Below are 14,519 nucleotides of genomic sequence, written 5' to 3'. Positions count from 1 at the left end.
AAGAAATTCACTGGAGACATTCAAGGTTTCAGTGCAATCTCCTCAACACTTGAGAGCTCTGGCACCATCCTGCCAGAAGTGCAAGGCAAGTGCAAGGCCTCACAGAAGCTGGGATGACATAAGGCAGCATTTTGACCATTACCTGGCAGAGCATTGGAACAGCAACCCCAGCTAAACCTCAGTCTTCTGGGTTCAGTTTCAGAGCCTCAAGCAGTCATCTTTCTTCAGTTATGGAATCTTAAACTGTATAGTAATCCAAATGAGTTGTCATTTGGGCTGTTCTTATGAATCAGAGAACTAGAAGGAGACAGAGGTTGCAAGACTATCCATACTTTGACTATAATGACTATCCATCCATTGACTTACTTCTGAGTAGACATGCATAGGATTAGGCTCTGCAGCTCATTCTTGCACTAGCTCCTGGCCCACCTGACACACTCCAGGACACTGTGTACCACTATCAGAGAGCCCCTGCATCTCAGAGAGGTGAATCTGGCACTGAATTTGGGAGTAAACATCTCCATAGCTCTGTGGAATACGTAGCTCCTGTCTGTATGTAGACAGGCGCAGGTTTCATCCTTTGCGTCCCTATTTGGAAAACACACACAGAGACTAGAAGCAAGGCCTCCGCTTGCTTCTAGGAGGGGGGGGGTTCCTGTCAGAAATTACCTATCATGCTGAATTGGGAGTTTTTGTCTGTGGTGATGGAGAGACACATCCCATGGTGATGCTTCCCATGCACCCTTGGGATCTTCAAGGAGAGACTGAGGCACAGCATAGCATCCTGATCATAAGAACATAAGAACAGTCCCACTGGATCAGGCCATAGGCCCATCTAGTCCAGCTTCCTGGGCTATCAAATGACCCAGGGAGCACACCAGATGACAAGAGACCTGCATCCTGGTGCCCTCCCTTGCATCTGACATAGCCCATTTCTAAAATCAGGAGGTTGCACATACACATCATGGCTTGTAATACGTAATGGATTTTTCCTCCAGAAACTTGTCCAATCCCCTTTTAAAGGCATCCAGGCCAGAGTTTTAGAGGCATCCAGGTCATCCTGTGGCAAGGAGTTCCACAGACCAACCACACGCTGAGTAAAGAAATATTTTCTTTTGTCTGTTCTAACTCTCCCAACACTCAATTTTAGTGGATGTCCCCTGGTTCTGGTGTTATGTAAGAGTGTAAAGAGCATCTCTCTATCCACTTTATCCTTCCCCTGCATAATTTTGTATGTCTCAATCATGTCCCCCCTCAGGGCTCTCTTTTCTAGGCTAAAGAGGCCCAAACGCCATAGCCTTTCCTCATAAGGAAGGTGTCCCAGCCCAGTAATCATCTTAGTTGCCCTCTTTTGCACCTTTTCCATTTTCACTATATCCTTTTTGAGATGCGGTGACCAGAACTGGACACAATACTCCAGGTGTGGCCTTACCATAGATTTGTACAACGGCATTATAATATTAGCTGTTTTGTTCTCAATACCTTTTCTAATGATCCCAAGCATAGAATTGGCCTTCTTTACTGCCGCCGCACATTGGGACGACACTTCCATCGACTTGTCCAAAACCACCCCAAGATCTCTCTCCTGATCTGTCACAGACAGCTCAGAACCCATTAGCCTATATGTGAAATTTTGATTTTTTGCCCCAATGTGCATGACTTTACACTTACTTACATTGAAACGCATTTGTCATTTTGCTCCCCATTCTGCCAGTTTGGAAGAGATCCTTCTGGAGCTCTTCACAATCACGTCTGGTCTTCACCACTCGGAAAAGTTTGGTGTCGTCAGCAAACTTAGCCACCTCACTGCTCCAGGTCATTTATGAAGAGGTTGAAGAGCACTGGTCCCAGGACAGATCCTTGGGGCACACTGCTTTTCACTTCTCTCCATTGTGAAAATTGCCCATTGACACCCACTCTCTGTTTCCTGGTCTTCAACCAGGTCTCAATCTCCTGCCAGGACCTGCCCTCTAATTCCCTGACTGTGAAGTTTTTTCAGTAGCCTTTGGTGGGGGAACGTGTCGAACGCCTTCTGAAAGTCCAGATATATAATGTCCATGGGTTCTCCCACATCCACATGCCTATTGACCTTTTCAAAGAATTCTAAAAGGTTTGTGAGGCAAGACTTACCCTTACAGAAGCCATGCTGATTCTCCCTCAGCAAGGCTTGTTCGTCTATGTGTTTTGAGATCCTATCTTTGATGAGGCATTCTACCATCTTACCTGGTATAGATGTTAGGCTGACCGGCCTATAGTTTCCCGGGTCCCCCCTCTTTCCCTTTTTAAAGATTGGCATGACATTTGCTGTCCTCCAATCCTCTGGCACCGTGGCCGTTTTGAGGGACAAGTTGCATATTTTAGTCAAGAGATCAGCAACTTCATTCTTTAATTCCTTAATAACTCTTGGGTGGATGCCATCAGGGCCTGGTGACTTATTGATCTTTAATTTATCAATGAGGTCTGAAACATCTTCTCTTTCAACCTCTATCTGACTTAATTCCTTGGTCAGGAGGGGCCGTTCGGGCAGCGGTATCTGCCCGAGGTCTTCTGCCATGAAGACAGATGCAAAGAACTCATTTAATTTCTCTGCCATCTCCAAGTCTCCTTTTCCCTTTCCCTCCCTCACCATCCAGAGGGCCAACTGCTTCTCTGGCAGGTTTCCTGCTTTTAACATATTTGAAGAAGCTTTTATTATTCCCCTTAATGTTGCTGGCCATGCGTTCCTCATAGTCTCTCTTGGCCTCCTGTATCACCTTCTTACATTTCTTTTGCCACAGTTTATGTTCTTTTTTATTCTCCTCATTAGGGCAAGACTTCCATTTATGGAAGGAAGCTTACTTGCCCTTTACGGCCTCTCTAACTTGGCTGGTTAGCCATGCAGGCACCCTCCTGGATTTAGTGGAACCCTTCTTCCTTTGCGGTATACACTTCCGCTGGGCCTCTACTACTGTTGATTTGAGCAACCTCCATATTCTCTATAGAGACTGGACCCTTTGTATCTTTCCTTTCAACCTCCTTCTAACCAGCCTCCTCATTTGAGGGAAGTTCGCTCATCGGAAGTCAAGGGCTTTGGGAAAGATACTTCCCCCAATGTGCATGTCGAAACGGATCACAGCATGATCACTGTTCCCCAATGGCTCAGTAACACTGACATCTCTAACCAGGTCCTGAGTACCGCACAATATAAAATCCAGAGTCACCTGTCCTCTGGTGGGCTCCATGACTAGCTGCTCTAAGGCACAGTCATTTAGCATTTCAAGGAATCCAGTCTCCTTCTTGTGACCAGAACAAAAATTGACCCAGTCTATATGAGGATAATTGAAGTCCCCCATGATTACAACCCTGTCCCTCCTTGTCACCTTCCTGATCTGTTTCCTCATTTCAAGGTCCCCTTCCGATTTCTGGTCTGGAGGACATAGTACACCCCCAGTATTACATCACTCCTCAGGCCTGGTAATTTAATCCATAGAGCTTCTATGGAGTCGAACCTACCTTCAATCTCTACTTTGCTGGATTCTATCCCTTCCTTAACATAAATGGCCACCCCACCTCCAACCCACCCCTCCCTGTCCCTCCTGTAGAATTTATAGCCCAGGACTGCAATATCCCACTGATTCTCCGCATTCCACCAGGTTTCCTTTATGCCCACTATGTCAATGTTTTCCTTTGTCACCAGACATTCCAGTTCTCCCATCTTTGCTCGGATACTTCGGGCATTTGCATAAAAGCATTGTACATGGAATACCCCAGGATGGGCTGCTTATTAGCTTCTTTATCCCCGAGTCCTCTCATTGTGCCAAACCGTCTATCATGCCACCATTCCCAATTTCTTCTCCTACTCTGCCTTTACCTTGTTGTTCTCTAACTTCCCCATCTTCGTCCAATAGGGATGAGGAGTTCCGAACCAGATGCCCCTCAGCTCCTGTCGGCTTTCCCCCAGGGATCAGTTTAAAAGCTGCTCTGCCACCTTTTTAATGTTATGCGCCAGCAGTCTGGTTCTATTCTGGTTCAAGTGAAGCCCGTCCCTCTTGTACAGGCCACACTTCTCCCAAAACGTTCCCCAGTGCCTAACGAATCTAAACCCCTCCTCCCTATACCACCGTCTCATCCACGCATTGAGACCCCTGATCCCCACCTGCCTAGCTGGCTCTGTGCGTGGAACAGGTAGTACTTCAGAGGACGCTACCTTTGAGGTCCTGGCTTTCAGCTTCCTACCTAATAGCCTAAATTTGGCCTCCAGGACCTCCCGGCTACACTTGCCCACGTCGTTGGTGCTGACATGCACTACAACCGCTACCTCCTCCCCAGCACTATCTACTAGCCTGCCTAGAGGAGAAGTGATGTCCGCAACCTTCGCATGAGGCAGGCAAGTCACCATGCGGTCCTCACATCCATCGCAACCCCCCCTCTATGTTTCTAATAATCAAATCCCCCACTACAAGAAGCCCCCAAACCCCCTGCCACCGAGGAGTATGCTGAGTGTGTTCGGATACGGGCCTATCCCCTGGAGAAAAGGTCCCCCCTAGGGGATTGTTTCCCTCCTCTCCAGGATGACATCCTCCAGGCCCGAGACTTCCCACCCAGGCTGCATGCCTGGAGGTTGGGATGAAGCCTGATCGTCCCCGGAAGTCTCCCCACGGTCCTTCTCTGCCTTCCTCTGCTTCTCCAGGTCAGACACCTGCTTCAAGGGAGCAGACGTGTTCCCTGAGTCCCTGGAGGTCCTTGCACAGAGGATACACCCATGACTTATGCCCCAGAGGCATATAGTCATACATGTGGCACTGGATGCAAAACACTGGATAGCCCCCACCCTGTTGCTGGCTGTCTAACTGCATAGCTTTTTTTGTTTTGTTTGTTTTTGTTTAGGGGTACTTAAAAACCCTACACTGGTTAGCAGCCCTCAAGGGAAGAGAAGGGCGGTATCTGGGCCTCGCCCTGCTGCTGAACTTGTACAGATGCTAATCTCATGGTGCCTTACCTGGTACTTTGTTCCCGAGGCACTTGGTGTCCCAGAGGCCACTCGCACTTCTGCAGAGAGGTTCACGCGGAGGCACTAGCTTTATACTCCTAGCTAGCTCCTCCTCCCTCCCTCCTTGCTGACTGAAAAGAGGCTGGTCTTCCCAGGTGAGATTTCCCTGAATGGGGTGCTTGGATTTGCCTAATGGGGCTCTTATCAACTCCTAAAGGTCACTTGCTATGACCTAAAGGACAATGACTATGCTAAGTTGCCCTGCCTGGGTGGGAACTGGCCCTTCCTAGGTTCTTACCCTCCTACTTCAGTTCTCTGAGGCTGGACTGTTTTTTAACCTCAAGTTGTTGTTTTTTATTTGAGTTTAAACTGCACTGGCTTAAGAGTTTTTTTGGCTTGGCAGAATTTACACACTAAGGTTTAAATCCTGTTTAGCCCTGCTAAAATCCTGCTTTTATTAAGTGTGTACCTTTATTTATTTATTTATTTATTGCTCTCACGTAGATCCTGTGTCCTAGATTATGTTCTAACTTAGATTAAGTTTAACTTGGGTTAAGTATAGGGTTAATTTAAACCAAACAGAAAAACTTGCTTTCCACTTTATCCTCCTCTGTTTTATTTATTTTTCCAAGTGCCTGCACCTTGGGCTCTTACTCACAAGATCATGTGATATCACTACATCCCAACCTGGCCCTTGAGTTGATTCATTGCCACCAAAGATAGAATTGGTGCTCTACCCCAGCCCTTCCTCCAGCCACGGAGAAGTCAGTTAAACTAGGAATCCCCAATGTGGGAGCTTATTGCTGGTGAGGAGGAAGGATTGCCAACTGTCCCAGTTGCCTCTGGTCCTCTGCATACACATGCACAAACATTCACCTCTTTCAAAGCACTCATATTGCTGGTTCAAGCATTTTATCAGAGACAAAAGAGGTAACTAGCTCTTAGCTCTTGTCTATAGAGAAATACAGAAACAGGTTTGTTAAAAGGAAAAACTGGCCAAGTACACCATAGAGGGAAAGAAGGCATTCTTATGAAGAAACCAAAAAATTTCCTGAAGTCATGCACTGCTCAAAGGTATATTTGGGGGGGGGGGGAAACACCACAAAACTGCACCATTCCCTGAAACCAGGGCTTCCCAAATCCACAGGGACCCCCAATCCAGCCCCAGGGAGCTCCCCACTTCCAACAGGTACTTGGCCTGCCGGAGCCCTGCCAGAGCCCTCACAGGCCGTACGCAACTGCTCATCGCAGCAGCAGCGAAGGGATGGCTAGCCCTGCAGAGCTCTCCTGCTCTTGCGGGAGAGTTCTACAGAAGCTCTGCCCAACCGGCAAACACACAGGCTGTCAGGGAGGCCAGAGCTGAGGCCGCACATGGGGTAAGTAATCACAGCCACATGAATGTGCTGCTTGGTTTGCTCTGGGGGAAAGGGGTGGGTGCTGAGGGAGTGAAATCATGAGTTGCTTGAATGTGCTGCCTGGGTGTGCTTCATGGGGGGGGGAGTGAGCAAAAACTGAGGGGAGAGGTTGTGGGTTGCTTCTATGTTTATTAGCTTTGGTATGGTGGGGAGCTGCTGAATGGAGTAGCAGGAGTCTGTTTATGAAGGGGGTGACATGCTGGCTTGCCTTTGCTTGCTTTGGTGAGTGAGGGCAGTGCTGAGTGGCAGGGAGAAGCTTGTGAGATCCTTATTCCATGTTAACTTACTCCTGGTGTGTTTGGATGACTGCGTGTCTCCTGCAAATGAGAAACGTCCTCCCCCTTTCTCTCTGTTGCTTGTGAGATCTTTATTCTGTGTTAAGGTCTGTGTCCTGCTGTATTTGGGTAAGTGTGTGTCTCCTGCAATCCACAAATGGTGGAACTCTGTTGGTTCTGTGCATTTTTGTAAAGTGCTGAGGGAGGGGGTTGGTGCAAAACTTTTCCTCATGTGTTTCTGCCTTGCTGGGATGAGTTTCTGCCTAGAAATATTTTTCCTCATGTGTCCCTGCCTTGCTAAGACGTTACCTAGAAATATTTGTATTATAAATAAGCTCAGTAGAATTCATTCATTCATAGCAGTTCCATCTTTAATGTATTCATTGATGTAAACTTATGTAAATATAGTTAAATTTGAAATATAAATTCTTTTTTCCCCAGCCCCCAACACAGTGTCAGAGAGAATGTGGCCCTCCTGTCAAAAAGTTTGGACACCCCTGACCTAAACTATGTCTTGAAGTTAGTTGAATAGCTCTTGAAGAGCTCTTGGTCTTTCAGGTCACTCTCTAGCAATGATGTAAAGATGCTGGTTGGCAGACAGTATCCTTCAGGCTCCTTGCTCAAAAGCAGTGGACATTACTTCTTCGTGTTCTTCGACAAGTTGACCTGTGTGGTTTTGGCTATCAGGGGTTACAATGGTTGGGTTTTGCTTCATTTTCCTGTTATCCAATGAAGTCCTCTCAATAAAGCTGACCAAGTGTGATTCATAACACCTAAAATCTCTGGCTCTACATCTGCCTGTCTGTTTGCTTTTCCTCCCAATGGAAGGCACCTAGTGCTGTGTCAGCAGCCCTGCACACACTCTAAGTCAGTGGTTCCCAATATTTTGGAGCACAGGGAGCATTAAGGCAAAATTTGGAGATGCTGAGGACCACATGCAACCCACCACTCCCACACATAAAAAAATTCAATTAAATTCATAATACATGGAGAAGATTATTTATAATTAATGTGATGGTCGTGCTTGCATTTGCTCCACTAGCTGTGAAATTCTTGGGTTTATACTGCTGCTCAAGGCTATGCACACATCAATAGTGTCCAACTGATACCAAGCCACCTGCTCTCTCCTCTGTGGGACTAATGAGTCTGTGGAACCCCTTGCCACAGGATGTGGTGATGGCATCTGGCCAAATGCCTTTAAAAGGGGATGGACAAATTTTTGGAGGAAAGGTTCGTAATAGGTTACAAGCCATGATGGGTATGGGCAAACTCCTGATTTTAGATTATCAGGTGCAAGGGACAGGCAACAGGATACAGATCTCTTGTTGTCTTGTGTGCATCCTGAGGCATCTGGTGGGCCACTGTGAGATACAGGAAGCTGGACTAGATGGATCTTTGGCCTGATCCAGTGGGACTCTTATGTTTTTAAGAGCAGAAGTGGTGGTGGCAGCAGCAACAAAACAGCCCATTGGCAGCCAGAAGGGATATGGGGCACAGCGCGACTGTTGCTGGGGCTGACCAGGCTGCCCAGCTTCAGCCCTCTCTTGTTGAGCAAGCAGAAAGTTGCTCCACTTGCCTTCTGGGACTACTGCCTTGGCTACCAGCCCTTTAAGAGTGTTTCCAGGAGACAAGCAGCAGCCACACCGGTTTAGCATGAGGGGGGAGGAGAACAGTCACAGTTTGCCCTTTCAGCTCCCTTCACTGGCTGGGCTGTGAGCCTGGTCTTCCCCTCATCACCTGGGAGCTCCTTTCCCATTCCCATGAATTCTTTTCTATCCTTTGCATCTTCACCCCCCCACCCCCCAGGCTTTGCACGGAACAAAGAGGCTAGAGACCTGACACAAGTGGGTGGCAGAGACAAAGGAACGGGTGGAGCAATAAGTGGCTTCCCCACTCATCTAATTAATTAATTACCACCTACCCCCATTTGCCCCTCTAAGAATCTGGAGTTGTTGTTTTTTTTTAAACCTCATAGTGCCTGCCAGTTTCAAGGAAGGACTTCTTGCAAAGGATCCAAGTTTGGATCCTGCAACTCCCAGGCTGGATGGGAAGTGCATCACCTTCAGCCAAGCACCCTGCCCCCCTCCTCCTCCTCCTCCTCCTCCTCCTCCTCCCCCTCCCCAAATGCAGCACCTGATGCCTGCAACAGACCCTGTTCTGACCCTTCTCCAGGGGCTGATCTTTTTTTCCCCTCTCATGGGCTGCAAGTTGATTTGAACAGCATTCGCCCCTCCAAACCCCCAAACTGTGGAGCATGGGGTAGAGAGTGGCCAGAAGCTGTGCACCTCCCCCCAGCACTAGCCCCCCCCAACCTACAAGTATGCAAGCCTGAGTACCTCATGGCCTCCAAAACAGCCTCAGCTGTGGCTGCTGTGAGTGAGACATCAGCTCATGCCTGAACCACATGGAGGAGAGCCCACTGATCCTCCTTACCCTGCTGGAACTGAAGACAAGCCAGCCAGTCAGATGCAGAGCAGTGAGGAGAAAGGAGTGGAGGGGGGAGCCACAAGAAGGCACTGTCTAGCTCTGATCAGTGGCCAGGGCTGCAAAGTCCCCCCCCCTTCCTGGAATGCATTGAGAGTTTATTCAGGAGACCTCACAGGCCACCTACGGACCACCTGTTGTCCCCGGATTATGGGTTGGACGCCTATGCTCTAAGTCAGGGATGTCATACATAAGGTCTGGGGGCTGGATGTGGCCCACAGAAGCTTTTTATTCGGCTCTCAGGCTCTCAGCTGCTGAAGTGTTACTTCTGAAAGGGTGACCCATGAGATAATTGGGCTCTCCATATCTTGAAATATGATCAAGATTTGTGTATTTTCTCTTCTGTCATTTGCAGCTAATGTGTTCCTAAGTGAGAAAAAATGTTTATTTCTGGTTATGACCTGTTTAAAGACATCACTTACTGCCGCTTCTGGCCCTCAGCAGGCATCATAAATGCCATTTGGCCCACTGTATGAAAAGAATTTGACAGCCCTGCTTTAAGTGAATGAGTCTTTTCCAACAGGGAAGACTTCTGTGCGACCCTGGGGAGCAGCTGTCAGCCAGACCAGATGTTTACTGGGCCAGCTGGACCAATGTGGAAGGAGGCTCTTTATATCAAGGTAGACTCCTCAGTACCAAACCAACAGGATGGACAACAGAGGAGATAACTGGAGAATGACTTACTTCTGTGATCTTGGGGTTGGTACACTTGCCCCCACTTCCAGACAGTTCCAGCCAGCGGCTCTCCAGGATGGGGCAGTGGTGCTTCAAAGTGCACTGGTTTTGGCCTTCACACCAGCCACACTTGTAGTCTGGATCCGCTTTCAGGCACAGGCCACAGCTATTGCGCATTGCTCCGCATTTGTACAGGTGGACTGTTAAGAGAAGAAATGAGAAAAATCCTGAGCAGTTGTGGTGCCTATACTAGGGAAGAGGAGCTGAGTTTTATTTGGGAAGGGCAGTGTGTGTGGGGGGGGGGGGGAGAAGAACAGTACAGAAGTCTCTGGAAGGGGCAGGAAGGGATATGGTACCCCAAAGCTAATGTTGTGCCTACATTTTGCTTAAGCCAAGTGCCCTCTGAGAGCCCAATCCTGGGCTTGGCGCACCAGCTCACTGCTGGCGCGCACTGTCACAAATGTGCCATAAGGACTGCAGTGTCTACTCACACGTCCACATGACTGTTGAGCCTTATATAATCATTGGCAGTTATTCTCTTCTAGTTAACTTGTTATGATCATGCTTGCCCGAATAAACTGTTATTGCTTATGGTTATTAGTGGCTTCATATTTGTATTGGAATCTCGGAAGATCTGGCGATGAGGTAGATGTGGTGTCAGCAGTGGCCCCTTTAAGGGTAAGGCCTGGGCATCCAGCAGTGTGCTGCACAGCTGCAGACACTTAAAGGCAATAGGGCCCTCAGGGATATAAGGAGCACCTGAGGCAGGAAGGGTTTGTGGGTTGTAGAAGGAGTGCAGGTTGGAGAGGAGACTGACTGACTTTGGAATCTGACCTCGAACTGTGACTTGGTGTATTGACTTTGACTTGGATACTCTGACTGATTTGACTGGAATCTGACCTCTGACTGTAACTTGGTTTATTGGCTCTAGACTCTGATTTGGCAACTCTCATTGATTGCACTGGTTTACTTGGAATCTGTGGACTGGAACTGGACTCTGACTTTTGCTTGCTGCGCTGGTGAGTTCCACAAGGGAAACTAATCAGCCTTAAGCGGGCACAAGGCCCAGTGGGAATCTGGCAGAACAATATTTTTACACGATTCCTTTTGTTCACTGTGCTGATTTATTTTAATAGGTTTGCTTGGAATGCTTGAATTTGGAGTTCCTCTCTACTTCCTTTCCCTTTCATAGTACCAGCCCCAAAGATACGTGCACCATGACCAAAGGTAAAAGATCCCTAGACACTCATGTTTTGGAAAGCACACATGAGAGCATGCACATGTGTCATCCATGTCAACACATAAGAATTCTTCCACCAAATCCTGCAGCAAAGAAACTGAACTCTTATTAATTTAAGTATATAACCTGTGCTAATTCTTTGGAATTCACCCACAGAAAAGCCTCACCACAGAACCAGGGTAATGCTTGCAATGGCCCCTGGTGCCATTTGAAATGGCACACTGTAAGTATGGGATTTTTAGCTAACTCTTTTAGCTCAGAGGTTTTTACTTTATTGTGAGTCATATATGGCGCCCTTGTGTTGTAAGTCACTTCAGGTGCTGCATAAAGGGCAGGAAAGAAATACGTAAAGCCCTATCTCTAATCATGTGGACAGATCAGAATTGAACTGTTGGTGCTGTGAAACAAAATACCTATGCTGTCAAGAACCGTTGGAGAGAAGGGGAAAGGGGGGTTAAAACACACAACTAGGGGAAGGGAAGCTCTTTTCAGGAGCTCAAAGAGAAACCAGAACAAAAATTAGTAATTTACAGAGAACATAAATAAAGCCCTGTAGTAGATGGTGACTGCTCTTTTAAGAGTAAGGAATGATGCAGCCTGTTGCTAAGGTTACTACTTCCAAGGACAAGTTGAAATGATTCGTTACCTTTGTTTCGCGCTGGGTTGTCAATGTTGAAATTCCCATTCCACACGACTGTCAGCTCCACTGGCAGGCTGTTAATCTCCATTCCGTCATAGGAATACTAAAAGTAGGGGGAGCAAAGTACAGGAAAATATCACATCTGCTGCTTTGGCTGCTGGAAGTGGAGAGTTAGGAGGAGCAGCCTGCAGCTGCTGCATTTTTGAAGCGTGCACACACACACAGTTTCCCCTTTCCTCCATTGGCCACTGGAGTGGTAGGATCCTAGCACGTGCACACACACACAAACACACCAGTGCATATGTGCAAGTGTCTGAGCCAAAAACCAACTAGGAGGGAAAGGGCTAAACATATGCACATATATACAGTACATACATGTGCACAGGTACACATCCTGCTGATTCTCCATCCCAAACTGCAGCCAGCTGAGGTGGTGTTTCATGCATGTGTTGTGTGTAATATGCAGTCTATCCCTTGGTACAGCTCTAAGCCTCGGGCTGTTTCTACTTGCTGGCTTAAGATCACTGGGTCAAACATAGCCTGCATTTCTGCCCATTACAGCACACTGAATGCAAATTACCAGCTCTTTATCTTTGAAGAAACTGAATACAATTTGCTGGTACTTGGCGGACACCTCCTAAGTCACAGATTTCCATCTTAGATCAGAATGTGAAGGACATTTCCTGAATAACTGCACAGGTTGCTGTAGGCATCACTCAGGCTCAGGAATAGCATTTCTGAAGATACTTCCTTGGGTAAAAATAAGATATTGGTACTAAAGTTTTTATCACACAGACCACAGATGAAGTCCTTTTTATTCTTCAAGGCTTTTAATGGGCCATTGATGCCTATTGTTTTACTGGCCTGCATTTAGTGGCCTGTTTCTCTGATTTTACCAGCATCTCTCTTTTCCATGCTGCTGTGTACACTGTTTTCATTATTTTGCAGGGAATTTTCTATTGCAAAGCCCTTTGGATGTTTTAAGAGAAAACTGATATATAAAGTATATCAATTAATTGACTAAATTGTTATTTGAATGGCATTGTCAATGTAAATGGTACCTTACTGAGCTACGTAAGCACCAAGGGTGGGCCCCTGTCCCAAGCTGCCTACAGTCTACATTTTGACAACAAAGGGGAAGACAAAGGACTGAATGTGCACTCTGTGGCCCAAAGGTGTTAAGGGGAATAAATCCGTGTGCACACATCTGAAAAATGCACCACTGGCCTCTTCTACCATCCATTCTTACTCTCTCTATGAGCCTGAGCCCAGAGAAACAGTCTGAAAAAAAGTATGTTGCAAGGCAGAGTAATGAGTAATTAACTCAAGGCAGAAGTATGATGCGGGGAGAAGTGGAAGGGGACTGGTTTTTAACTGGGTCCATATGTCTCCCAACTTGATTTAACATCAGTTTCCCTTAACTGCATTGCACGCTCCCATACAAATGCAAGCTAAGCTTAAGGTTATGAATCCTTCATGGATTCTGTGGGGATTTTATTACCACCAGTGCCCTTAATTAAAAGAATAACATCTGTTTAGCAGGCAAGAGGTAGAGACCAGCAAGCTTGCATGATTCTGTACACTGAGCAGCACAGGACGAATGGAAAGCATTGCATGTGAAAATGCAAATGGAATGTCATTGGGGTCCACAGTTACTGAGGCTTCTGGGGGGAGACCCGAGCTGCCCTTGCCTTTGTGCCAGCAGAGAATGTTCAAGCTCACTGCTATTTTAGAATTTGGTCATTGTTTTGTCCTTAATTCATTTATTCATTGCATTTCTGCCATCATCATTTTTGTTTTCCCTTGAAGGAACTTTGCACTTATTAATGAAGAAGACAACATCTAATAACTCCAAATATTATCCAGGCATGCTCATGAAATGTATACAAAATTATGAATATAAAAATGAAAAATAAGATGAAATTCCCCCTTCAATTTGCCTCTCCTCAATTCAACCCCTGTGCAGATAATGAATTGGGAGAACATTTCATAAATGTTTGGGGGAAGACTGAAATTCTGATCAAGGACTTTTGGGGGTGGTGGTGGTGACTTACTATGGTGGCAGCAGTGGAAATGCTCTTCAGAAATGACACAGACAGCAAAGGGAGAGCCTTCAAGCTCACCAAGACTCTTTCACAATAATCTAACAACCATGGTTGAAATGACTATCTGAACTGAGCTTAATGTTGTTTACTGCTGGTGCATCAAACTGAGTGGGACTATGAATTCTGAACTGATGAACCGTCAAGAAAATGTTTAAATGTATGATTAGGAAGGTCTGTGGACTCTATTGCTTCTCAGAAAGGTTCTTTTATTGTTTAATAATGTCACCGGCATTTTATCAAGGCTTGTAAGTTGTAGGTGAAGACAATAAAATTGATCTATCTAGCTCTTGCTCAATGGGAGCGTCAATTTTGCACATGAATCAGGTACAGCTATGAATGCCTCACAGGTAGGGCTGTCACCTAATAAAGAGATCTTTGCTGATTAATCAAATCAATTTTAATAGACTCACATTAATTGAATCAATCTGCATGAATCTGAAAATAGGATATTTTCCTTGTGTCTTGATGGCATAAGCAGATGACATGCCACCTTTGAAGAGGAATTTCTTTCTGTGTGATAATGAAGGGGGAAGGCCTTTTCTATAGCACTGCTTGGGGGGGCAACAGTTTCAATAAGAGCTTTTATCAAGAAAGACTATTTTTTTTGTAAGAAATGGTGGGTGATTAACCAAGGATGCCAATTTAGTTGATTAACAAGCTTTCTCAATCAATTAATCCAATCATTTTGTTTATTAAATGCCAGGAGGGACAAGCCA

The 14,519-nt window shown here is 46.4% G+C and overlaps 1 protein-coding gene across 2 annotated transcripts in view; it reads right to left on the bottom strand.

Annotated features, from left to right (window-relative positions):
• The window catches only part of PLXNA4 (plexin A4), a 705,695-nt gene that overhangs the window by 143,312 nt on the left and 547,864 nt on the right, over window positions 1-14,519 (bottom strand). For both annotated transcript variants that reach the window (XM_066633821.1, XM_066633822.1), the window contains 2 exons: window positions 11,705-11,801; window positions 9,828-10,018 (listed from right to left, as the gene is read on the bottom strand). In XM_066633821.1, coding sequence (XP_066489918.1) covers window positions 9,828-10,018; window positions 11,705-11,801 — 288 coding nt within the window. The remainder of the gene's footprint in view (window positions 1-9,827; window positions 10,019-11,704; window positions 11,802-14,519) is intronic.

This window comes from Tiliqua scincoides, chromosome 7, assembly GCF_035046505.1.
Source record: "Tiliqua scincoides isolate rTilSci1 chromosome 7, rTilSci1.hap2, whole genome shotgun sequence".
Classification (NCBI taxonomy): Eukaryota; Metazoa; Chordata; class Lepidosauria; order Squamata; family Scincidae; genus Tiliqua; species Tiliqua scincoides.
Note: the sequence above shows the minus strand (reverse complement) of the source record. Positions and strands in the feature narration are given on the sequence as shown.